Below are 25305 nucleotides of genomic sequence, written 5' to 3'. Positions count from 1 at the left end.
GGGCATTGTTTCGTGAAAACGAATGAACAATGGCGTAGGAAAGAGTTTGCCGAATTCAATATTGGGGGAGGGACAGCCCCCGGGTTCCAACGCCCATGTGAATGAATATACTGGTGAGCAGTCCGAGGCCACTAAACTGAGAGGGTACTTATCCGATAACTACCTGAGCTGAATTTACTGAAAAGTATTGCAAACCTATTCAGCATACCGTCAATATTCCGATCACATGTTGCACAGAATCTGCGTGGGGAATATGCATATGAAATGAGTGATGGATATTGTGTGCGGGCAGCTTCAACTGTATAATACAATAATGTAGTTTAAACAAACAAAAAAAACACCAAATATTTGACTCTGTCTCTTATAAATGTAGGTATTTGTTTATTTTTTCTGGGCTGGGGAAGTTCTACGCTCAGCTTGTTTTCATTAATTCTTCACTGCAGTCGCTGCATGGTCAGGTCACTGGCAGCGCCCTCGGCCATACGGACTGGCGGTTCGCAAGACATCACCAGAGCCGTTTCCACCGCAATGATACGCAAGATTAACATTTGGACATGGTATACTAAACCCCCCCACCCCCCCTTCTTGCCGGTGGCCGGGGTGTGTTCCCCGAAGCAAGATTTCTGTTAGCTGGACTAACTCAAGCTAAAAGGCACGATTTTCTAATAAGAGTTTAAGTAAGAAGCATTCAGGACTTATATTGTAAGTTAACCCAGTTAACTGAGAAATCCTGCTTCGTACGTGGGACACCCACTTTCCGCATTGAAACTGAAAGTGCGCCTGGCCAGCAGGGGGCAGCCTTTGCCCGCAGACGCGCTCCGGCAGCTGCCGGCTGGGCGCATGCCCGGTATCCCCGTTTGGCCCCTGATCCCGCACGGCGCCTGCGTCGTTGACTGAGGCTCCGTGCTGTTTTCACTCTAATTGTGCAAAATTTGGCTTCCGGAGCGCACTGCTGCGCCTGTGTGTGTGCGTGCGGGGGATCACAGGAAGCGGGGCTCTAGCTTTCGGATGCACGTAACACACTCGCCAATGCGCGCGTTAATGCGAGTGTAATAAGGGTGTAGTAAGTGTGTAATAAGCGCGGTGTGGAGAATGCAGCACCGGCGGAGCATGTAGGACGCGGGTTCACGGAGCTCCATCGCCGCTTTCAGACGTGCCTTTGAATGCCGTTTATGGGATCCGTCGCCGGACGGGCGTTTGCTTAACCGGGAAGTGTGTCTGTAGTGTCGGGGTGTGTGTGTGTGTGGTTGTGTGTCTGTGATCCCGGGACTGTGTCGCTGTGTATGCGGCCAGGCGGCAGCCGGAAGCGAAGCGCCGCAGCTGCTGATCTATTACTGTGCGAGACTGGGGCACCGGGACCCCGTCGACTTGCTGACAACCTTCCCCACCTCGGGACGTTCAAGGTAGGGGAGCGCTGCACCGGCGGGGCCTCGGTCGCCAAAGCCCACGGCCATGCGGGCGGGAGGAGGGGGGGCGCCAAATGCCGAGATTGGCGGCGATTTCCGGGCTTTCCTTACTAACACGCAAGGTTAAGCAGGCAGATACCCCTGCGCCCCTTTCCACCGGCATTTGGGAGTAATATGTGTCCTGGGAGCGGGGATCTGATGTCAGGCTGCCTTGGTGTGACAGTCCTGCATTTCCGCATTTTCATAAAAGCCCTGCATGCGAAACACAGGAGCGGAGCCGGCGTCTTTACCGTGGTGCCATAATTAGGGACCGCATTTCCTCCCTTCCTTAATTAGCCTCGGCTCTTTTTTTATTGGTTTTTTATATCTGTGACCAGAGCTGAATATCAGCGATGTTACGGCGGTAGAATAGCACACAGGCAGATAGATATTTCGTATTGAAAATGTTAAAACCCAGCCTTGGCAGGAAGTTCTTAGCCACCATGTGTGAATGCATGCCTACCGTAAATCGGGCTGCTACTTTATTTGTTTAATATAGTTGTTTATTGTGCAGTATATTTAAGAAGGCTAAACTTTATAGTTTGCACATTAAATCTTTAAAATGCACGAAGATAACGACAGTACGATGAAGGCACCTCCAGATAGGGTTCTGAGTAGGGAAAGGCTACATTCTTTTATATAGACATTTTGATTGCGGCTCATATCCTGTAAAGGTGACACCTAAGCGAGCAAAATGTCAAATTGTGTGACAGTTCAGTGACATAATACAACAAAATAATACAGACCTGGGATCGTCTGTTAATATCCCCCTGGGTGTCCTGCCTTTTCGTCTCGCAGACGCTGGACCTGCTGCTGACAGATCACCGTGTGTGAAGACCCTTCCTGTCTACCTCGGGCGTGTGCCGTATACTCAAGCGTCAGACGTCTTGCGCTCCGTTGCCGAATATATGTGCTTCAGCGTGTTGATCAGGGTGTAAATACATACTGCCCTCCGCGTCGTCTTCCGGAGCTTGGCCCGAGACGTCCCCGCTGCGAGACTCAGGAGCAGGCGGCGGCCTGGGGGATGCGACCATGTCGGGCTACAGTGAGCCCCGGCCGGTCAACACGGACTATGCCGTCTCCCTACTGGAGCAGCTCAGGGTCTTCTTTGAGCAGCGACTGCTGACGGATGTGGTGCTGGTGGTGGAGGATGCTGAGATCCCCTGCCACAGGATGGTGCTGGCCACCTGTAGCTCCTACTTCAGGTGAGTGGGTCCATCTAGGTTTGCCCCGAGCTCAGTGGCGCCGCCCTTGTGGCAGCAGGTGAATACTTCACTGAGGAAGACTCCATGCTTTCCCGTGCCTCTTTTGCAGGGCTATGTTCACAAGCGGGCTGAGCGAGAGCCGGCAGGGCCGGGTCCATCTGCACAGCGTTAACTCGGCCGCCCTCCGGATCATCGTCACCTACGCGTATACGGGCAACCTGGCTATCTCCGACGGCACCGTGGAACCCCTGTACGAGACAGCCTGCTTCCTACAGGTGAGCCTTATCTTCCAGAAGCTGCTGCACGCTGTTCTGGGGGTCCACATCCTGGTTCTGTGAGCGTGGATAGCAGGCTGGTCTATCACTCACCAAGGGCCAGCTATGTAGCAGGTCAGTTTAGACTGTGGACACAAGAAGAGGACCTGAAGGAGACCCACACAAATATGGGGCAGGTGGTAGAACTTGCAACCCAGGAGCTCAGGGCAAGGGCACCACCCCCAAGCTTCGGTAGGAGAGGTGTTCTAACTGGAGTTGCTGTCGGCTTGTAAAATCGGTTCTGTGGATGCAGAGGTTTGGTGAAGCTGACAGATGGATCAGACAGTGGTACAAGTCTCTGAAGATCAGTTACGGACTTTGCTGTGTCTGTCCCTAAACACTCAGTAGCCGTGTGTTTTGCTAACGATTTGCGCAATTTGTTAAAGAATTTTCTTTAAGTCGACAAAGTGAAATTGCAAGTAGGTTGAGTTTCCATTAATTGACGTCATGCAAATATTTGCCGTTTTTCCTCCCGTGAGATTAAGATCAACGTCTCATATTTCGGCATGGACGGAGGCTTTCCACGAGTTAGCAGGCGACAACAGGGGTTGGCAGCCCAGTTGAGAGAGCGCGCTTCTGGATTTTTTATTTTTATTTTTCTTAGAAAAATGAAAACCATTGGAAGCTGAAATTTTATTCCAAAAAAGTCAGCATCATTTTTTATTTGAGGTCAATAACAAAATGTAAACAAATTATTTTCTTTGTTCCATGGAAAGCAGAATGTCCCTTATTTTCTTAATTATATCATTCTTATTTTTGAAATTGGTCAAGAAGTGTTGTGCTACTTTGATAAAACGTCCGTTAATGTATTTTGTGTCAGTGAAGGGATTTCCGTGTTTTATAATTTCCAGAGATGCCACAAAATAGCAACTGTGCTAAACTCCGAAGCTGCCTGAACAGTGAAAGGTTGCAGTCTTGCTTGTTAATCAGTGTCTCTGTACAGGCTGGATATCGAGAAGCTATCCAAAAATACAGGCACAAAAATGGAACTGAACAGGTCATTTACACGTTTTACTTCAGCAGCTGTGGTCAAGCAGGCGTGTTATTTTACGCAACCTCAATATATCGGCACAACATTAGTATTATTTCGTCTTTTTCTTCTGGCATTTTAAGCACATGGGAAAACCTGATGGCGTAACTGAATTTGTACACCTCTGTCCATCCATCTTTAAATTCTCAATGTTAGTTTTATTTTTCTTTTTTTGACATTTTGAGATCCGTTTTTAGCTGCCTTGTGACACACAATTTGTTTTAAAAAAGATTTGTTTCAATAATTACACTGCTATAGGTTACTTTTCAAAGCCTCTTCCCTAGCTTAAAAATGAGAAGTGATACCGGGTGGACCAATTATTATTCAGTCACAAGCCACCGATAATTAACGTGTGACATTTGTGGAAGCCTTTTCAGACTTCTTGAGGCGCTGTATACGATCTACAGCGTTCTCGCCGGCCGTAAAGGTGCATTCTCAGCCACATATTATGCCGTGCTTACTGAATTTCATTGGAAGTGTACTACTCAACTGTCAGTGTAGTTAGTAGTGTATGTATGCATGATAACCTGCATTGGAGCCCTAAGCAGACAACCAAAGAGCCATGGATTGCCGTCCCCTGCTCTAGATCTGATGACTCTCTATGTACCATGCATCTTCCATTGCAGTTTCGCAAATTTCTTGTTTTTGGACTCGCCACAAAAACCACCTCAAGTGAACGTAAGTTTGTTGTGATGTTTGACGGATCCATTGCAATATGAATTTTCCCATTACATTTTTCCCGTTTTTTTTTAGTTTATATCTTCAAAATCTGTCTCAGAGGACACCATAAAAATTAAAACTACCTCCCTGAAAAGAATTCCACCCCCCCCCCCCCCCCCCCCCCCCCCCACAGGTAGAGGATGTGCTTCTTCAGTGCCGCGAGTACCTAGTGAAGAAGATCAACGTGGACAACTGCGTGCGCATGCTGAGCATCGGGGACATGTTCAGCTGCGCCGAGCTCAAGCAGAGCGCCAAGCGCATGGTGGAGCACAAGTTCCCCGCCGTCTACAAGCAGGAGGCCTTCCTGCAGCTGTCGCATGAGCTTCTCCTGGACGTGCTCAGCAGCGACAACCTCAACGTGGAGAAGGAGGAGACGGTGCGCGAGGCGGCCATGCTGTGGCTGGAGCATGACATGGAATCGCGGTCGCAGCATCTGTCTTCGGTGCTCAGCCAGATCCGCATCGACACGCTGTCCGAGGTCACCCAGCGCGCCTGGTTCCAGGGCCTACCGCCCAACGACAAATCCGTGGCCGTGCAAGGCCTCTACAAGTCGATGCCCAAGTTCTTCAAGCCGCGCTTGGGCATGACCAAAGAGGAGATGCTGATCTTCGTGGAGGCGGCGTCGGAGTCTCCAGCCGATGGGCCCGGCTCGGGTTCCCTGCACTCGGCCGTGTGCTACAGCCCCCAGGCCGAGAAGGTCTACAAGCTCTGCAACTTGCCTGGCGACCTCCAGAAGGTGGGCACGCTGGTGACGCCGGACAATGACATCTTCATCGCCGGCGGCCAGATCCCGCTGAAGGCGGCCGTGGCCAACCACGGCAAGGCCGGCAAGACGCAGGCCGTCTACCGCTCGGTGGACAGCTTCTTCTGGTTCGACGCCCAGCAGAACGTCTGGGTGGCCAAGACGCCCATGCTGTGTGCCCGCGTCCGGCCCTCGCTGGTGCACTGCAGGGGCTTCATCTACGCCGTGGGCGGCGACAGCGTCGGCGGAGAACTGAACCGGCGCACCGTGGAGCGATACGACTGGGAGAAGGACCAGTGGAGCACGGTGAGCCCACTGCCGTGTTCCTGGAGCTGGAGCACTTGTGTGTCGGCGCGCGGCTGCATCTATGCTCTGGCCCACGACCTGACGTTTTGCTACTCGCCAGAGGCCGACACCTGGGTAGAGGTGGCCTCCCGCAAGACCAGCCGCTGCTTCTCTTCGGCCGCCGCCCTCGGCGACCTCATCTTCTACGTGGGCGGCCTGCATGTGGCCAGTACCTCGGGCCTCCGGCTGCCCACCAGCACTGTTGACGGCTCCTCGGTCGCCGTGGAGGTCTACGACGTCGTCAAGAACCAGTGGCGCCGTGCCGCCAACATCCCCGCCAAGCGCTACTCGGACCCGTGCGTGCGCGCCGTGGTGCTGCTGGGCTCGCTCTGCATATTCATGCGCGAGACACACATGAACGAGCGGCCGCGCTACGCCATCCACCAGTACGACGTGGCGGCCGACCGCTGGTACCCGCGCCAGGCCATCTCCGAGCGCGTGCTCTGGGACCTGGGCAAGGACTTCCGCTGCGCCGTGGGGAAGCTATACCCCTCCTGCCTGGAAGTGTCGCCCTGGAAACCCCCGGCGTACCTCTTCGCCCCCGATGGGGTGGAAGAGTTCGAGGTGGACGGGGAGATGGTGTCTCTCCCCCACGTATAGCTCCAAACATCCCCCCTCCCTATAACCAAGGGGGTTTAGCTGTAACCAGGGTATTTGGGTCAATCCGGCCTGCTTCATGTGTCCCATAGGGAACAGAAATAGCATAATGAGCAAGCAGGTCACTCCTCTTTCCCCCGGCTGGTCCTCATTCGCCGGTGTCTCTGCCTCATCATCCACCGCCACCCTCAGTAACAGTTCGCCTCAGACTGAATTAGCACATATATGATTTAAATGTTTAGTGTCCCTGTTTCGTTTGATCCCCGTTTGATTTGACTTGTTTCCCCCCCTCCCAGTCGGTGCTTCTGGCCCCTTTTACTGTTTTTACAATGTGACACGTCGGAAGGGACTGCCGTCGCAATCGCCATGACAACGGTTACTGTAAGAGAACGTTTCTCCTGCCCCCCCCCCCCCCACCTGATAAAGGACAGATCAGCTCCTCTCTTAAGAGCCACGCTTACAATCCCGGGGGGGGGGGGGTTGGGGTGTCGATGGTGTCTGCAGGTCCAGGCACCAGCCATACCACCTCCCCCGATACCCCTCAATCATGCAAATAGCCCCCCCCCCGCCCCCACCCCTAGCTTCACAAATCAGCCTGGGAACCACTAGTGGTAGAGGGGACATGGGTGGTCAGCAGGGGTGACCCATGAGCACCTGGCCCCCGCCAGACAGACTGTATGTTAGCATGTTTGGCTGCCTCATTTTCCTTCAGCACTGTATTTTGAATGACGTTAATTTATTAAAAAAGCAAAATGTAAAATCATTGAACTCAGCCACCTGCTACTTTTGTCTGCAGAATATTTGTGTGTCTGTGTTTGGTTGCTGAGGGTAATAGCCGTCTACATGTTCGGCAGACGCAAAATTCCTCGGTCGGACTTTCCCAACACACCCCGCTGAATATCCGAGCATGTGAGTCTCCAAGGCCCTTTCATACAGGATCTATCCATCTTGCATAGTCCCGTATCCAGTATAGGATCACAGTAAGTCTGTAAGCTTTCCCAGCACTTACATGGTACGAGACAGAGGAACATCCTGGCCCAGACTGTCAGGCCATCGCAGGGCATGCACTCGCATCCACCCTTACTGTAGCCAGACCTGGAAAATAAATCTCACGTGAAATGACTTAGTGTTTCTGCCTTTCCGCAGACCAGATGCTCCTTTTTACGACGAATCCGCCAGGAAATATTTGCGAGCTTGAGACAACTCGCCTCTGAGGCGGGACAGATGTTGGAAATATGTTCCGGATTTCTCGGACCGTGCTCGATGGCGTCGGAGATAAAGTCGACCGCGCAGATGTGGAGGCAGATTAAAATGTACGGGATCAAGGCGTGTTCACATCTGCCTGGTGTTCAGCCAGCTTCTCTAACCGTTCTCCGCCAGCCACAGATCTGAGTACCATCTGGAGGCCTTTGGTTCTTACACCCCGCCCCAGAGGGCTGAGAGCATACCACTCCTGTTAATATCCCAATTGTCATGACCAGTTTAATGAGAATGATTGCGGGTTATCTAATGTGCATTTTTTGATGATGGAAAACAGGTATGATTTTTTTTATATAAAAAAAAAGGAAATGACTAATGAATGAGTCAGTGGGCAACACTGTAACCTCACGCCCTGAGGGTTCTAAGTTCGAATCCCATCCCTGCTTAGTATCTGTGTGGAGCTTAAATGTTTTTGCTGTACGTACCAGATAATATGTAGGTTGCGATTCTAAAGCCTATTTAGGGGGGCTTAACCCCCCCCCCCCCAAACAAAAAAATAATAATTAAATTCCATTTAGCAAGCTGCCCAAATGGTCAAATCCTTGAATTGCCCCTGGTATAGAGGATGGCCAGATGGATATATATGCAAAATACATGCATTTAAATACTGACCCATACACTATCCATTGCAGGGATGGGACTCATTTTAGACCTCATACTACATGTAAAGAGAGGACTGCAGTTTCATAACAAAATGAACAATATGGCAGGTGGGCCTTTTATTAAGATGCTGAAGTTGGTGTTTCCAGTTTGGTTTGACAAGAGAATCAGGCAAAACAGTCACTCGATGGCTTGGTTCAGCTGGGGGGACACTTGGATCTTCTCATAATGGCACATTGGGTGTGGACACGGTCCCCATGCAGCCCCCCCCCCCCCTTGTGGTCTCCAAGAGAAGTAGGTAATTCGGAATCACTGAGGTCCCGAAAGGCATGTAGAACTTCAAATAAATAAGACAGACATCTACAGTTCATTCGGGTTAAGCTGATACTTTTATCAAGCAGGACTTACAGATTTTACTTATATGGCTGCATATTTTACCAAAAGCTGTTCAGGTTAAACACCGACCTCAACATCCATGACCTCAAACACCACAGAACCTGTATCCTCAATTAAGTTCAATGAAGAGCTCAAATTCCCCAGTAGAATATGAATCCGTACCCACAGCCAATTTCTAGAACCAGAAGTAGAAGCCTGGGATAAGCAATACATTAAAACATCAAAGACTAACAGTATTTAAGAACAATTTAAGACCAAGATGATTCATTAATGGTCTGGGCCAAGGACTCAGTTATTTGAACATTTACCTTAATATTGATGACCTTAGGGCAGAGCATGCTTTTCTTCTGAGAGATTCAAAGTATAAAATGAGTAATATTGGCATCAGTAAGCAATCCCACTTTGCATTAGTTCAATCCACACTTAACATTAAAAGCAAAACTTCCACAAACCTGAAAAAAAGCTCAGAGTCACGTGACTCCGGCCTTCATAAGGCATCGTACAGCATTCGTGAAGAAATATGTATCGGGACAACATTCCGTTCCATCACCACACCACTGGATTTAAGGAACATTAGTGCATTTTCTGCTTTATCTTACATGAAATGTCCATCAGAAAAATGGCACGCAGGGATCATACCAACAATGACGGGCCTCCTATGTGTTTAACGCTGTTTAGACCTCACTGACAGGGACCTGCGCTGTCCTGTATGTCATCACGCCTTTTCACTCTAAGTTGCAGGTGGTGGTGGGGGGGGGGAATGTTTCCCAGGTGCCCTAGTACCTCCCACACCACCCAGTTCCATTACTCCCGGGGGCCGAACTGGGAGACGCTTGAGGTTGAAGGAGAGAGGGGGGGGGGGCATTACTGCTTCCGCGTTGGTGGTTCAGCAAGACTGGAGTCGGTAATGGCTGTGGGCTGGGTCAGTGACGAGAACCAGGAGGACACGGCAGACTTGGCACTGTTAAGTGCCCCACCCATGGACTGGCCTGCAGTTGGACAAGAACAGTAGCCAATTACATCACTCAGGGGCGTGTCTTCTACATCTACGTGTTAGATCTACGAATGGCCTGCAAAATTAGTCACTAAAAAAGAACTGAGAAATGGCTGCTTAATGCTGAATTATACTTGGAACTAGTTTGTTTGAGGTGATATTCACAATATTAAAAAATGAAATCTATAAGAAAGAAATCGGTCAAAACGTGTCATGGGGAACTGGGTCCCAGACCTTACCCACGGCCTTCCCCGTCTGGTAGACGCTCTGGCTGGTACTCATCATGGCTTTTCCCAGTTTCATCCCTCTCTCACTGTTCTGCATGGAGCTGGGAACACAGGGACCAGTTACTGCCTTTAATCCAATAACAACCTCAAAGTGGCCAATGGGAGGTGTCTTGAACCAGCCTGTGATTGGCTGAGCATGACTTCCCCACTCTCCATGTGTGTCAAAGAAAATTCCTCATTGGCTAAGTCTGTCAAACACCTCTCTCGTCCCATCTAATTAAAATATTAATGCCTGATCACATCCTAAACCTCATTAGCTCTGCACTCATATCCATGGCACTGGACTCCGGTTTCCTTGGAGACACCATGGTTTCCTTGGAGACACCACTAAAAGTTTGAGGATGTCATTCAAGCAAAGACCCATACACATCTCATTTATTATTTAATAACAGTAATATCATAACCCCTTCGTTTTCAAATGGCTGTGAAAACCTCACCGTATTTTTCTTTTTACGGTGCATAAAACAGACCAAACGGAAACATTATGAAGCAGAAAAAAGGGTATTAAACGAACGCTCACTGCGAGAGCCTAAGCTTCACATCAGCCGCGCTGTATGGTCCCTGGAACGGATGCCTGAGGGGAGGGAAACGTGGCGGTCAGTCGATCAGGATTATCCCAGCGAGTTCCCCCTCCCTCCACCCCCCCAGGTAGCTAAAAATGCTCGACCTACCCCGGGCTGATCTCAGACATGGCCGGACGCACTTTGCTGCTCCACACCCTGTAGTTGTAGGTGACCCTCCATGCAGAGACGAAGGAGGCACCGTAATCAGCCCGCAATTTCTCGTTGTCTGCAGAAGGATGAGAAGTGGGGGGGGGGTGCCGTTCACGCAACGGAGCCTGGCTGGGAATGGTCACAGTAACATCAACCTGGGTAGCTCCAGGTCAAACTACTTCACACTCTCGTTATTTTTCTATATCAGGCTAATTCTGTTGCCACTTATGAAAAGGAAATATGGTAAACAAATTTTACAGTCACTGTTGGAAGCCCGACAACACTGGAAGAGAGGACTAGTAAGACAAAAGGAACCAGGAAGAGGATTTACCATCCTGGTGTAAGCTGGCGCATAACAGGGAGTGTATGTAGAGTCTGAACTGGGCCCGGATCCACTCGTCCCCTCCCTCCCAGCCGGTACCGCCCAGGTGGGTGCCCTCTCGCGTCTCCGTCACACGCCGGACCAGGAAGTCCATAAAACGCAGGTCTGCCGTGGTCAGACTCAGGATCTTCCGCAGCTCCAGGTCCTGCACGGAGATGTTGGCCTCCTCCACCTGGCGGAGGAGGTGGGTGAGCTTTAAGCAGGTCTGACCGAAGATCCCACAGACCACCGGGAATACTGCCGACGTCTACTGGAATCTCCACCTATGACCTTCGGTCTCAAAGGGGACGTCAACTCACGTCCGCCACAGCATCGCTCAAGTCCCGCTGCTGCCGGAAGAGGATGTTGGTCGCCCCGGCGACAAAGCCACGCACCGTCGCATCTGACAGCAGGTGGTGCTGCTGCAGGGCCATGTACGGCATGCAGAGGTAACCCTGGCAACCAAAACGATGCTGAGATTAATGGCCGATGCAGAGAGGGAACTCGATGACAGAGTCGTGGAGATGACCGTCAAACAGAGCCTCTCATGGTACCTTGGTGAAGATGGCAAGGGGCTGGCCGAATTGGTCCTCTTGCAGCCCCGAGTCCAGGTCGGGGGAATCGCTGCTAGCGGACTGCGGCTGGGCCGTGACCAGAGATCCCGTCTGCCTGCTGCCGTTTGGGGAATCATCCTCCAACACGCTGGGGTCTAGCGTCTCCCAGTCGCTCTCCGAGGACTCCGGCGAGCTCCGGGGTACCCTCTCCTCACTGGTGCTATCCTCTCCAGGCTCAGGCTCTCCACTGGCAACATCCTCCGCAGAGATAGCGACAAACTCCTCAGGTCCTGCTTCCCGGGACACGCTGCCCCTGGTTTTGTAACGTGAGCAGCCGGTCAGCCCACGCTCAATCATCCCTGCAGCACAGCAAGTCCCAAGGGAGATCAAACAGTACAGTTACAATGGCCGCCCACAACTTCCTGTCTGTGACAGTGATGGGGCACATATCACATTTAAAAGGCGATTTAATAATCGCCATTTTCCTTACCGGGAAAAAGCGACAAGAGAGTCATCAAGGCTCCAACTAATCTGCTGACCGGAGAAACGTAAAAAAGAACCTAAAAAGAATGGGGGCAAATCAAATGGATTAATTAATTTGACAACAAAATGTCATTATGAAACATCTATTCCTGAAATAATTGCACACATTCATAATCTGAATGTGACCTGATCCAACTCGGCAAAGTTACTGTACTTTATATGCACCTCCCTGACTTTCAGAAGCTTATAGAAATGTTTTCATACCTTTTTCTCAAGTAAGATCAACTTTAAAAGAATTAGGACCTAAAAAGAGAGAGAATGGCGTGAACCTTCCGGAATATTGCTGAGGTATAAGGAAATCATCTTAAGGAGTATTATCTACCTTATGTCGAAAGTGAAGTATTAAATCCGTGGGTGACAAACCTACAAAGAAATGATCATGAAAACAGGTTCTTTTTCAAGCTAATGCGTAAACTCAGTTGGGACACACCCAGACCGTCCAATCTGCCAAAACAAGAATGTCTGTGTTTGGCTCCGAGGAGCAGTTCAGCTTCCCACCATAGGGGGGCGCTACACCCATGCGTCCCCACGCAGATCCTCTGCAAGCCTACAGCTCCGAGAGGCGAACGTACATAGCGGGAGACACTTACCCAAGTAAACCTGGGACTCAACGGCTCTACTGCAACTCAGCGAGTTGTTCATGTGTTCATACAGCTCCTACAGCGGGAAACCAATGGTCAGCATGGGAATCCCAGACATTACAAAACGCTGCCAGAACACATGATGAAAGAGGGACAGTCAAATTTGGCACCCATCTTTCACCATCATAAGGAATGCCAGGCGATCCACACACGGTTAATGGTTATCTAATGTGTAGAATTTAGCTTACCTTCAAAATAGATATCTGAGAGAAATCTTTCTCCTCAAAGTAGGCATGAGTGATGAGCTGCAGTTTTGCTTGGATCAGGCCATATAGTGGCTGGAAGAGAATCATATGGTTCATTATATTTTAATGTCTCAATATGTGCTTTTCCTCAACACCGCTTCCGTGACGTATTTTATTTACACGTACAGTGTAGCCAGGAAATTATTTGTACGACTGTGGAAAAAAATAGTCAAAAATGGAAATGAAATTGAGGATATTGAAGAACAAACTTAAAAAAAAAAAACATCTAAAATGATACAATTATGTATGTTATGTAAAGAAACAGGAAAATGTTTTAGCCAAAACATATTATGGAATTGTTTTCAAATTATGTCATTTATTTTCTTCAAACAAATATTGTTCACCTGGCCATTCATTGAGCTGGATGAATAGGTGACAATGGGAGGAGTCCCCAGTCATAAAAGAGATCTTTTAACACAACACACAACAGCAGATGATCCAAATAGGCAGGTCACTGGGCGTCTTTAGTTTGTAGGCTTGGTGGTCATTCTCCACTAAAGCGTTTGTAGGGTTAGCTGAGTTTCCAAACATGGCTAAAACGGCTGAAATACCACTGAGGAAAAGAGTCATAAAATTTCACAATCGATATCCTCAATTTCATTTACATTTTTGACCATATTTTCACAGTGTACAATAATTTTTTTGCTACACTGTATATCCAGATACTCAGGTCTACACCCTTGCTGGTCCCAATGGAGACTTCAAACAGCAGCAAAACCAGCAGCTGGGCATTTACCACCCTCACATCCTTAATCACTCTCTCCCGTGATTTCTAATGAGGTGCAAAGGAAATGAAATTAAGCGGTTCCAGCGATTTCCGGGCGCTTCGGCAACTTGATTAGAACGTTGACGTCACGATCCTCAGCCATCCTCAGAGGCGAGGAACGCGGCTCAGGACCAAGGAACAATTTATGAAGTATGCTTACATAGAGGTCGCAGTGTTGATGCTACTTGGCTGAATTAATGGACCAGGAGAAGCAGTCAAGCCAGAAATAATGAGACAACTGTCCTCAGGTCGTGGAGGAAGGACGGCCATCTATTTACCTTCCTGCCGCTAATCTTGGATGGGGTTGGGGGGGGGGAGGGATAGGGGGTTGGCGGACTAGAGCTCATCCAAGGAATTAGACTGGGGCACACCCCAGATGGGATGCCAGCCCATTAAAAGGGGCACACAAGTGGCAATTACCCTAACTTCATGATTGTGGGACATGAGGCAAACTGCCAGTCCCAGGAGATATGAGGTTACCACTGTGCCACCTGCAAGGCTGCCTGTTTGTGAGATTAGTAACTACATCTATGTAACTCTATTCAGAGATTCCTCCTCCGAATCCTCTATCAGTGAAAAGCGCCTCCACGCCGCTCAGGACAGAGAAAACGGCAGATCCAGTTTCCAGTCACCCTCCTGCCGATCTACTTTCTCGTTTGTGTGGATAACGTGCCCCTTTTTGCGGGGATGCTAAAAATGCAGATAATGGCTTAAACTCTGCCGGCACCCAGACACTGTCTTCGCAAGGAAAAGCTCGCCGGGTTCCACAGAGCCACAACGCTCGGCCACAGCAGTGCACCTGGACGTGACTGGCGCACCGAAAATAATCCAGTTCCCTCTGGGTTCCCGACCAATGGGAACAGTCCGGGGGCTGCATGACTCAGCGAAACGGCGGCAGCGCTGACTCACCACCCTGCTGAGGACGCACACGCTCTTCTGCACGGTTTCCCTGGTGACGTCCTCCTGGCGGACCTTGAGGACCTGCAGCAAAAATAATTACCGCAAGGCGAACCATCACATCTGTGACTGAGGAGAAAGGGCTGAGGAAGTTAGCTAATCCGTCAAATCACAGGTACCTCAGTCTCGCGTTTTAGGCCTCAGTTAGGCTAAAAACTTTCGCATTGCAATTTATTTATTCATTAGATGCTTTATTCAAATTTTGAATAACATTTTGAGAAAGCAGAGCTATACAGGCACAGGAGCAATTGGGGCTAAAAGGCTTTGCTCAGGGAGCCAGTCGTGACATCACTCCGCTGACCCTAAGATTTGAACCAATAACCTTCCAAATCCCAGGGACACCATGCAAACCCATTGCGCTGTACACTGTCCCCCCGGTCAAGTTTGAGAACTACACATCATATCTTCAATCTACACTGGCTGCTTGTGTTTTAATAACACAAAATGGAAGCTGACAAAAATATGGACAGATAAAGGAATGACGGGAATTTCTGACACCTTCTATTCCACAGTGTAGAAGGCGTGTGTTTACATCCGACAGCCCTCAGCTCGTCCCTTAATGAGACTTTGTATATCAGGTCTGTTTCGGCGTCTTCTAAGGAGGAAAATACTCTGTGGAGAGGTACCAACCTTGGCCTCAATCTGCCGGTAGCAGGAGACCCCATACACGCAATCCGTTTCGTCCCCCAGAGGCGGCAAGTGAAAATACACGGTGTCTGTTTACGAGGAAAAAAAAAATAGTGTTGCAGTCATGTACCATATTTCACATTCGTGTTGCTTTATAGATGCACTGCTAATATATATACATGTGCACACACACACACACACACTGCATACAAGTTTGAAGTTTGACTGTTATGCATCATCAGAGGAGCACAGTAAAATTTTTATGTTACAGTTGCAGGGGGCGGGACTGGTGTATGGGGGGACAAGAGGACAGACGGCAGTGCAATACAGGATAAAAGCGCAGTGCAATACAGGATAAAAGAGCAGTGCAATACTGGATAAAAGAGCAGTGCAATACAGGATAAAAGAGCAGTGCAATACTGGATAAAAGAGCAGTGCAATACAGGATAAAAGAGCAGTGCAATACAGGATAAAAGCGCAGTGCAATACAGGATAAAAGAGCAGTGCAATACAGGATAAAAGAGCAGTGCAATACAGGATAAAAGCGCAGTGCAATACAGGATAAAAGAGCAGTGCAATACAGGATAAAAGCGCAGTGCAATACAAAGAGTGATGCAGTAAAAGACAATACAGTGCAATATAAGAGGAAGTAAACAATAAGTAAGTGAGAAAAAAAAATGCAATGGGAATAAAGATGTCCAAATATTATACACATACATATGATAGTATACAATAGTATCCACTTTTGTATGAGTTACAAATGAGTGTAACATGCTTTTGTGTATCGTGTAAATCCATTGTCCATATGGTCACTTCAGACCTGCCCTGAGCTACACGATACCAGAGTTGGGTAATTCAGGTCCAGAGAGTGAAAGTTCAGACCGGGATTTTGGTTAAACCAACCAATTGAGCATAAAGAGTCACAGTCACGGCGTACTCAAGTGGCTGGTTTAAACAAAATCCTGGTCTGGACTTTTACTCTCTGGCCCTGAATTACCCAACTCTGGAGACTTACCCGCGTTTGATTAGTCTCCCGTGCCAATGAGCCAGCGGCACAAATAGACTGCAGTTATTTATATGTGCTGCATTTCCCACAGGACAGACACCCCCTTCCTGACATAAATCACCTGGAGCATGTGAGGCGCAGGTGACAGGCGTCACATGGCAAAGCTAACAGCTGCCATTATGAGCACCTGTAGTACAAACACTTGCTATATTCTCGGAAATGTGTCAATATTGAAAGGTATTTTAACAATAAAATATTCAACACCAAAAACACTCGTACCTCATCCACAAATTAATAAGACAGCTGTAGAGCTGAGCAGGACCCAACATGACCCAACATGACCCAACATGGCTCATCGATAACTAAAATTGTAATTATACAGGGTACATTACGACATGCTTCAGTCTTACATGATATTCCTGCAAGTGACTGTGACCCTCACCAGGACAAGAAATCAGAAGATGGATGGATGGATGGATGGATGGATGGGTAGATGACTGAATTGGTAAATGGATGGATGTAAACCAGATTGTGAGGCTGTCTGGATTATGGCATTTCCCTGGCTATTACGTACGTACCCTCCTGATAGTTGTGTGCCCCATCAGGCAGGGCCAGAAACGGCAGGTATTTCCATTCCTCAGGCAGGGCACCACGCTCAGAGCCGTCCTGAGAGGCAAGCGGGGGATATGAGAACTCCACCTGCAGGGGGAGATGTGGAGACAGCTGGGTAACTCCAGGAATGCGAAGGATCACAGGATCGCTGTCCCCGCTGAAGCCCTCAGGTTTCAAGCACGTGGCTGTATTTACACAGACTGCTCATCCTGATCCTACATGGTTCGATTCAGTCACACAGGGATATTCTGACACTCAGCATACTACGTAAGATTAATACACTGTTGTAATAAAATTCACTCCCACCATAAACCTAAAATCCTCGACAAAAATGTTTATATGAATAAAGGCTGAAAAAATAATAATCATCATAATTTCAATTAAAAAATGATACTGTGTTACTTTGTTTTTACGCTACAATGAGTCTTATAGCACTTATCATTGCCTGAAAATCAAACAGCATAAATAACAACACGATCTTGAGAAAAAAAAAAAAAAGTATTTACTTTTTAAAAATGCGGAAATCTATTCTGTGTACACGTGTGTAGTGCGATCTGTCAAAGATATCATGACGCAAGACTCTTGCACTACACTTGTCATACTGTTGCAGTAAAAAGCAGCGAATACGCTGGGTCTCACTCAAACACTGTCCGCACGGAAACTCTGGTTCCGATCCAATTTATTGCAATACACCGTAAAAATGCACGCAGAGGGACTGCAGCGCCTTGTCTGTGTCTGATGTCGTAGATGCCGCATCAGTTCCAGGTCTTCAGAGACGTGGTGCTGATTCCTGATTCGGGACTGGTCCCGTCCGGCCAGACGCACCGCGCTAGTGTGGATCCGGATCCGCACTGCATTCGCCGAACCCCGGAAGGTAACACGCAGGTAAAACCCTGATCCCCGGTGGCGGCCGCTCTTACCTGGCCGCCCTTCTTGTGGTGAAATCCGACCACCACAACATGCAGGACGGCGCCACCCTTCGGCTCCATGGCCTCCGGAGATCGAGCTCGGCGCAGAGGCGAAGACAGGCCGGGCACAAGATGCCTGACAGCCGATGGCCGCCTCTGCTTCGTCCAGCCCCTGGAGCATGACGTCACGGCATCCGTAACGCCGAGAGGCGCCCTCTTCCGGTTCCGAAATTTATTGCTCGACCCACACCAATGCCGAACCTGAAAACTTTCATGAATGGGGAATGCAGCAAATAATCCATCCATCGGTCTTCCACAACCACTTATGCAGTCTGGTCGAGCACAAAGCATATTCTGGCTAGCCCCAGGCTCAAAGCACCCAGGATGGATGTTGATTATTTGCCGGGCACAGATACTCAAACACACTTTTTGTATAATAGGGACACCAATTAAGCAATTAATGTTATGAGGGTATGATTATATTGTGAAATGCACAGTAAATTCTGATATATTCCACTAATCCACAAATTTTCTAACGTGTTATAGATGTAGCAACTACATTAACGAAGTTAAGTTCTTCAGGAAAATACTGAATATTACCTGTTATTTAACAAGGCTTTCAGAGGATGAAAAATAATTTAGGGTTAAGTTACCTGCATGTTTTTAGTTACAAAGGACAGGACTTATAAGAAAGCAGCTTGTCTTCGAAGCAAAAGACTTCTGCAGTGTCACCTTTTACGCAGGAGAAAGGTAATCACTGTGCATGTCAGTGATCATTTGTAATGAAACTACACTGCACTTGACATTAACATTTAGTGTAGTAATATGATCACTTATATAACCATGAGTCCCAAGCCGTTCATCACCGAACACAGGTGCCATTCACACATACCGAAGCCATATAAAATTGTAAAAAACAGTCGAGTCAAATTGAAAGTCACACATGGGCATTATAGCATGACAAATCCTGTATTGTGTTTATTAATCAGTTGAACCTGAAGAAAGGTGATCACTGCTCTAAAGATGCTATCACACAGGGACGAGCTTGAGGGTCCTGCCCCCCCATCTCTACCCCCCCCCCACCCCCACCATGCCTCCTTAATACATGGAAGGCTTCTCCTCTCCTTTGGGATTGGTCACTTTGTCCAGATTTTTGCTGATGATGTCATAGAGTTCCGCCTGGGGAAAGAGAAGGAAGGGGAATCAGGAAAGGGCAGTGAGGCAGCAGGCCGGGCCGCTCACAGCAGGCCGGGCCGCTCACAGCAGGCCGGGCTGCTCACAGCACTGACGCTCCAGCAGTCGCACATCGATGGTTAAAAGTAACACAAAAACCTGTGATCATCAAATTCCTCGGATTCAGACACGGAACTAATTTCCTCCTGATATGTCCCACAATTCACACAAAACCCAGCACAAATAAACTATCGTAGTATTTTCATTACCCAACTGCTCAACAGCTGTCATACTATTAACGGTTTTAACTGTATAGCATTTAACAATACATTCAGCTCCCAAACTGTATTGGAAAGGTCCCACAAGAATGTCAGAAGTCCCACAATGCACCGTTCAGAATCCCATGATTAATTGCGCCCCAAGTTCATTCTTGGGAGGTAAGTTAGTAAGACCAGTCTTGCCAAGAGCAGAAGTACGGTCTTTGCGTTCTTGGTATTGAGAAACCCATGGTTTGTCATGAATTTTGGTAAGAACTGCACACCGCACAAATTTCACGTTAATACGTCAACAAATCGACACATGTCGCTATCCTCCCCGTCTCCGTCACCACGGAGATTCGCCCTTCCCTCGCCGACACTCACATAGTATCCACGGACATCCAGGAGCATGACTCTGATCTCCGAGTACAGGGCTTCGTCTTTCTCATGGACCAGTGAGCGGTAATCCATCTGAGAGTGGGAACAAAGAGGGGGAGTGAGGGGACAGATGCACGATTGATTAGAACGGACTCACAGCTCCGAAACACAGCTTAGGCATATTATAAAACAAAACATCACTATTACTGACATGTCAAGACAACTCGAGAAACTCACCACTAAATGCTGAAATAATAATAAGATACTTTATTGATCCCCATGGGGAAATTGTTTTTACGCCTCCCTCAACTTGCTCTTTGCAGAGTAAGTTGTCCGCGAAGGACAGCCACCCGCAGCGGCGTAGCTGGGGGTTAAGGGCCTTGCTCAAGGACCCGCAGACGTGCTGAGGCGGGGTTTGAAAGACCATATTATGAAGGATCTAGACTCACCACATGCGTTTCTTTGGAAGCTTTGCCTACACCATCGCCTCGTTCTGTAAAATACCTGAGGGAGGCATTGACATCAGCCTGTCAACATTAGATTTAGTACCACAGTAGATGTCTGCCATTTTGAAATGAACATGACAAACGTCACTCCATGGGTCACGGCTGTCAGTTGAACGCCAACTCACTTGTTGATGTTGGTCTGAAATCCCTCCAGCTTTGTCTTTATTGCCACAATTCTTTCCAGAATTTTTTCCTGCAAACAAACCATCATTGAATTCGAAAACGCTCTTTAAAAGTCAACTTTTTTGCGTGATTAATACAGCTGATGCAATGTCACTGTACTGTGTAAATCTGTGATGGCACCACGATTTGTGTTAAAAATAGCAAATAATTTAAAGAATTATCCATCTGTCTGTAAAGATAATGCATTCCTGTGTGTAACCCAGCTAAGGCACACACAAGTGCGACGTTACCTGGACCGCGACACCGAAATCGTTGCCGTCTTCGATCTTGGGAATGAGGTGCTGGATCCAGCAGGTGACCTGGGCAGACAAGAGGGAGAGTTTGTCAATGAGCTCACGGCGGCTGCACACAGCGCCCCCTGCTGCTAAGGAGCAAAACGTAACCATCAGGTCCTCGCACCCGATCCTGCAGTCTGTCTTTATGTTGCTTTGATCTCCAACGTCCAGAAACTTCTGCCACCTCTCGTTCGTCCGTCCCTCCCGTGTATTTATTTACTCGTTCCCTGAATGCTGTTCACGCTACTATACACATCAAATGTGTAACGTTTCGTGTCTTATGTAGCAGCTAAATTAATACTTACATTACACTGAACTTGAACCTTCACCGAATGTTTCATGTGCTTGTAATGTTTTTCCATCCCTATACCTCTTTGGCACAACCTTGTATTGCTTTATCTTTTATTTTTGTTTTTCCATTTGTGTTATAAACTGCAGTCGCCAATGATGTAAAAGAATTTTAATGAAAAAGAATTATTGTAGGGGCCGCATGGTGGTGCAGTGGTTAGCACTGTTGCCTCACACCTCTGGGACCTGGGTTCGAGTCTCCGCCTGGGTCACATGTGTGTGGAGTTTGCATGTTCTCCCCGTGTCGTCGTGGGGTTTCCTCCGGGTACTCCGGTTTCCCCCCACAGTTCAAAGACATGCTGAGGCTAATTGGCGTTGCTTACTTGCCCTTAGGTGTGCGTGTGTGTGTGTGAGTGAATGGTGTGCGAGTGTGCCCTGCAATGGGCTGGCCCCCCATCCAGGGTTGTTCCCCGCCTCATGCCTATAGCTTCCGGGATAGGCTCCGGACCCCCCGCGGCCCAGTAGGATAAGCGGGTTGGACAATGGATGGATGGATTGAAGAATTATTGTTAATTACTATTATCTATCCATCCACCCATCCAATCATCAATAATAATAATGATAATAATAAGCCGGCTGCATTTTAACGGCCCCACAGTGCAGTCTCTGGCAGCTCTCTGACAGCAGCACGGCTCTGCTGTACAGACTCACCAGGATGCAGGTCTCCTTCAGGTCCCGGATCTCAGGCTTCACCTTGTCCAGCAGCTTCATCATTTTCTCGTTGCCTGGGATGTAGCCGCACTTTGGTGCTGATCAGGGACAAACAGAGTAGTGTGACAGTCTGGTGGGCTATACCCAGAATGCTGCATGGCTGCAGGAGAGTACTCGGACGTGCGGGGCTACTCGGAGCAATTCAGTGCGGCAATTCAGAGGTTTGAGTTACTTGGAGGTGCAGGCTACTCGGAGGAGAGAGAGGGCTACTCGGAGGAGAGAGAGGGCTACTCGGAGGAGAGAGAGGGCTACTCGGACATGCGGGCAATTCAGAGGTTTGAGTTACTTGGAGGTGCATGCTACTCAAACGTGCAGGCCTACTCAGAGGTGCAGGCTACTCAGAGGTGAGAGAGGGCTACCCTGAAGAGCGGCAACATTGGCTATTTTACCTTTTTTCTTCTTCTTCTCATCCTCCTCATTCTTATCAGTTTCCATTTCCTGGTTTTCATAAGAAAACAAATACAGTCCTGTTTACAAATACGGTCACTGTACACAACAGTCACTAAGAATGAAAGAATTAGCGGTTAAATGCAAAGATAAAGGACACTGCCGAGATTCTACAGCCACCTAACACTAAATGCATCTAATACTTTACTCCCTCCCCTGAGGGAAGTCTGGAACGTGACAAACACAACATCAGCTGACCTCCTCCTCTGGTGTGGGGGGGTCAGGGATAGGAATTTCCAGAGGAGCGTGGAGAGCAGCGAGGTCAGTGATACAGAAGTCAGGCTCCTATGGGGGAGAGGATTTAAGAATTAATAATCCAAATATACATTCCAGCGAATGTTTTCCGTCCAGAATCAAAGCTCAAACTCCCCTTCAGCCTTGTTTCAGCCGCTATGGCGTCAGTATGTGGCTGATTGAGGGGACCAACCTTGAGCATTTTGTCCAGCTGTGTGATCTTCACAGGAATGCGATTTGAAAACAGGTCCTCTGCCTGCAGACCAGCAACCGAGTTAATGAGCATGCGTAGAAGCCATTTATAAGAGAACGATATTTATTCACGTCAGCAAACCCTAACACGTATATTAAACCTATAAATACCCGTAAGGCAAAGAGAAGCCTGCGGATATATGTAATCAAAGAACGAAACTCCAGAGGAGGATAAAACCAGACTAGATAACATCATCACATCACTGTCCAAAGCTGAGAAAATCCGAGTGATACCTGTGTGCATATGGACCGCATGAAGTTTTCCACCTGGGACGAAAAAAAGCATAGCATTACACGTTAAGTTAAATCATGACCGTGCCTCGCCTATTACACATGGCAAAACTTCCGCGTGTGCGAAACTTCGCACGGCAAACAACAATGGGCCTATGTTAACGTGAAATGTTACTTAGGCTATAAAATGACATTATAGACATGCACAAGAGTATACAAGCTTGGGTAGTTCACGTTACCTTTCTCTGATTAGTATATTTAGGGGAATACCAGGAGATCGCGACAATTTACTTTCGATTTCTGTACCCATGGGGGTAGCTGGCGGATGGCATGACTATGTGTTTTTTGGACAAAGACGGCAACAAATATAATATATTACTTGAAATACATATGCGTGGTTATTTTATATGATATTACCTAAAGGATGTGTTAAAAAGTCTATACAAATCTCGGTACGCATGCGTAATCCATTTAACCGTTTTAAAACACGCGTAATCAATGTGGAATATTTAGCACATTATCCAGTTAGTTAGGATTTCTGTTCAGTTTTTACCTGATCATTTGATTTGTCGTCAGTAGCGCGTTGAAATCCAATTAGGCTAAAGCAACAAGACGCATTTTGCAGATATACTTACAATTCATTTTATCCTTCCCAGTGTTTCACTACTTACCGTGATGGCATTTGCCTTCGTTATTTTTAAAACGGCGGTTTTTGACATTGTGGCAGCGACGTAAATGAGTTATAGGTCGTTAAAGACAATAATTTAACATTAGAGCGAGAATCGGTTCGTCTCCCAGTCTTTCTTCCGTTCACTCAAATTAAACTTTCGCTTTCGCAGTTAAATCCCCGCCTCCCCCTTAACATAAAAGAACCTCCTCTTTTTAAGTCCGGCTTTAACATAGAAACATGTTGTTTTTATCATCGCACTCATCTGCGGCCGTATAGCAGCACCTGTGGATTCATGGTCAAGTGCGCGTTGTGTGAGACATAAAACCAAATTTGGTAGACAACTGATTTTCCGATATATTATTAAGAATATTATTATTTAGAAGTACCTATAGATTCGCAGATCAGCCAAACATGTTATGTAATTTATTTATTACAGAACGCCGTTATATACACTTGTTCGAGGGGATTGCAAGTATGATGTTTTTCAGCATAAAACTTTCCCATCATAGTTAGCAACATAATTTTAGAAGTTGGTCAAAATTAAAAATAAAGAATATTCTGCCAACTTAGTTATATATGTATTTTGAACAAATATTTTTGCCCTCCCTTAACATCTGAAGTTAATGCATCTTCAGGAAGTGAGTTTCATCTAGTTTTTCAGCCCCCTCTTTTGCTGTAGCCTACCATGCAGAAATGCATTACCTGATATGGTGAAGAACTGACGTAAGATGGAAGTAAAATAAAGATGGAGAAACGGCGAAGTTCAAATAATGTAGACATTATATCCGTTCAAAAGTTGTAGTGATATAAGTTGTTTTAACTTAATTAGATTTGTAGAAGTAAAGGCAAATCGTTTTGGCTGTAATTAAATATTTAAGTTAGTCTAACTTGAAAATACTCCTTTAGTTTTCTCAATAATTGAAACCGGAAAAACCTAAAAACATTTTTTTTTTTTTAAAGTTGAGTCAATTTTTTTAAGTGTATAGTGGAAACCGCTTACAGTGATCACTGTTATAGTGATTATATAGATCAACAATCTTGGTACAGAATCAATCCTGTACAAATACTGTTTAAATAATTTGCTTTATAGTAATCAAGTAGTCCACTTACATTGTTCATTTTGAGTTCTTTTTTTAATACATGACAACATATGAAAAAAATTAAAACTACCGTAATTGTTTTTATTTATTTTTTTTTTTTACTTTACTTTGATAGCCCTATTTTGCCTTACGGCAATCCGTCTGCTTCCGGCTAGCTATCTGAAGCTAATGCTGTGTGCACAGAAAACATGACGGGAAAAAGAAAGTAATTTTCTCTCAATGACAAATATACAAATATAAAAAATAAAACAGGACAAATCACCTAAAAACTGTTTTTATCCTAAAGCAATCATGGCTTTAAATTCAAAATAGAACTGTTATTTTTTTATATTTCACCAGTGCAATTCGTATATTTTTAATATATTTTTTTATTACTCTTATGCCTCACATCGAGTCGACTGCATTTTCAATTTCATTGTTTATAGTGACAATGACAAAGATTTATTTTATCTTACATCTTAGACTTATCAAAGCTTATGATAAACTGCCAAAACAAGATGCAGCAGCAAAACCACAATAAGCTGTATTTTATGTACAGTATTGTACTATACTATTATAGTATTATACTGTATTATAGCATATTTGAATTATACACAGTTCAGTAATTTAATTTGTACAACACTGCAATTTGAAAAGTGTTTGAAACAGCTGTATTATATTTTGAAATAGTCA

The 25305-nt window shown here is 46.9% G+C and overlaps 3 protein-coding genes across 7 annotated transcripts; 1 reads left to right on the top strand and 2 right to left on the bottom strand.

Annotated features, from left to right (window-relative positions):
- The first annotated feature begins 16 nt into the window (after positions 1 to 16).
- LOC111846212 (kelch repeat and BTB domain-containing protein 2-like) lies at positions 17 to 7166 on the top strand. 4 transcript variants are annotated; one of them, XM_023816216.2, is made up of 5 exons: positions 17 to 113; positions 444 to 557; positions 2244 to 2650; positions 2760 to 2925; positions 4848 to 7166. In XM_023816216.2, exons 3-5 carry the CDS (start codon positions 2478 to 2480, stop codon positions 6399 to 6401), a joined length of 1893 nt encoding a protein of 630 aa, XP_023671984.1. In that variant the 5' UTR covers positions 17 to 113; positions 444 to 557; positions 2244 to 2477; the 3' UTR covers positions 6402 to 7166. The 4 variants fall into 4 exon arrangements, with proteins under 4 accessions (XP_023671984.1, XP_023671983.1, XP_023671981.1 ...); XM_023816215.2 differs by lacking the exon at positions 444 to 557 and having other exon boundaries at positions 20 to 113; XM_023816213.2 differs by lacking the exons at positions 17 to 113; positions 444 to 557 and adding an exon at positions 847 to 1403.
- Positions 7167 to 8628: 1462 nt separating this feature from the next.
- LOC111846219 (late secretory pathway protein AVL9 homolog) lies at positions 8629 to 18926 on the bottom strand. Its single transcript, XM_023816228.2, has 16 exons — positions 17881 to 18926; positions 16927 to 17047; positions 15346 to 15431; positions 14668 to 14739; positions 12936 to 13025; positions 12697 to 12763; positions 12429 to 12469; positions 12311 to 12349; positions 12054 to 12123; positions 11564 to 11922; positions 11330 to 11464; positions 10980 to 11202; positions 10607 to 10724; positions 10456 to 10509; positions 9888 to 9976; positions 8629 to 9643 (listed from the first exon to the last, which is right to left on the bottom strand). The coding sequence occupies exons 1-16, from the start codon at positions 18217 to 18219 to the stop codon at positions 9519 to 9521; spliced, it is 2028 nt and encodes a 675-aa protein (XP_023671996.2). The 5' UTR covers positions 18220 to 18926; the 3' UTR covers positions 8629 to 9518.
- A 22-nt stretch (positions 18927 to 18948) lies between these two features.
- On the bottom strand, positions 18949 to 23742 carry psme2 (proteasome activator subunit 2). 2 transcript variants are annotated; one of them, XM_023816135.2, is made up of 11 exons: positions 23535 to 23742; positions 22867 to 22899; positions 22574 to 22636; positions 22345 to 22431; positions 22089 to 22137; positions 21640 to 21737; positions 20596 to 20664; positions 20308 to 20375; positions 20126 to 20180; positions 19683 to 19769; positions 18949 to 19047 (listed from the first exon to the last, which is right to left on the bottom strand). In XM_023816135.2, the coding sequence occupies exons 1-11, from the start codon at positions 23580 to 23582 to the stop codon at positions 18967 to 18969; spliced, it is 738 nt and encodes a 245-aa protein (XP_023671903.1). In that variant the 5' UTR covers positions 23583 to 23742; the 3' UTR covers positions 18949 to 18966. The 2 variants fall into 2 exon arrangements, with proteins under 2 accessions (XP_023671903.1, XP_023671904.1); XM_023816136.2 differs by lacking the exon at positions 23535 to 23742 and adding an exon at positions 23417 to 23523.
- Between the last annotated feature and the right edge of the window lie 1563 nt (positions 23743 to 25305).

The sequence above is a fragment of the Paramormyrops kingsleyae genome, chromosome 4, assembly GCF_048594095.1.
Source record: "Paramormyrops kingsleyae isolate MSU_618 chromosome 4, PKINGS_0.4, whole genome shotgun sequence".
Taxonomy (NCBI): domain Eukaryota; kingdom Metazoa; phylum Chordata; class Actinopteri; order Osteoglossiformes; family Mormyridae; genus Paramormyrops; species Paramormyrops kingsleyae.
The sequence above is the reverse complement of the archived record's forward strand: the minus strand, read 5'-3'. Positions and strand labels throughout refer to the sequence as shown.

What these genes read in the sequence shown, in the direction of transcription:
- LOC111846212 (XM_023816216.2), top strand. Translation starts at nt 2,478, where the DNA reads ATGTCGGGCTACAGTGAGCCCCGGCCGGTCAACACGGACTATGCCGTC. An exon ending in ACCTGTAGCTCCTACTTCAG is followed by an intron (nt 2,651 to 2,759) that starts GTGAGTGGGTCC and finishes CCTCTTTTGCAG; the next exon opens with GGCTATGTTCACAAGCGGGC. An exon ending in AGACAGCCTGCTTCCTACAG is followed by an intron (nt 2,926 to 4,847) that starts GTGAGCCTTATC and finishes CCCCCCCCACAG; the next exon opens with GTAGAGGATGTGCTTCTTCA.
- psme2 (XM_023816135.2), bottom strand. Translation starts at nt 23,582, where the DNA reads ATGTCAAAAACCGCCGTTTTAAAAATAACGAAGGCAAATGCCATCACG. An exon ending in CGAAGGCAAATGCCATCACG is followed by an intron (nt 22,900 to 23,534) that starts GTAAGTAGTGAA and finishes TTTTCGTCCCAG; the next exon opens with GTGGAAAACTTCATGCGGTC. An exon ending in TTTCAGACCAACATCAACAA is followed by an intron (nt 20,181 to 20,307) that starts GTGAGTTGGCGT and finishes TGCCTCCCTCAG; the next exon opens with GTATTTTACAGAACGAGGCG.
- LOC111846219 (XM_023816228.2), bottom strand. Translation starts at nt 18,219, where the DNA reads ATGCTTTGTGCTCGACCAGACTGCATAAGTGGTTGTGGAAGACCGATG. An exon ending in TGAGTCCCAGGTTTACTTGG is followed by an intron (nt 12,470 to 12,696) that starts GTAAGTGTCTCC and finishes ATTTCTTTGTAG; the next exon opens with GTTTGTCACCCACGGATTTA. An exon ending in TGAGCGATGCTGTGGCGGAC is followed by an intron (nt 11,203 to 11,329) that starts GTGAGTTGACGT and finishes CTCCTCCGCCAG; the next exon opens with GTGGAGGAGGCCAACATCTC.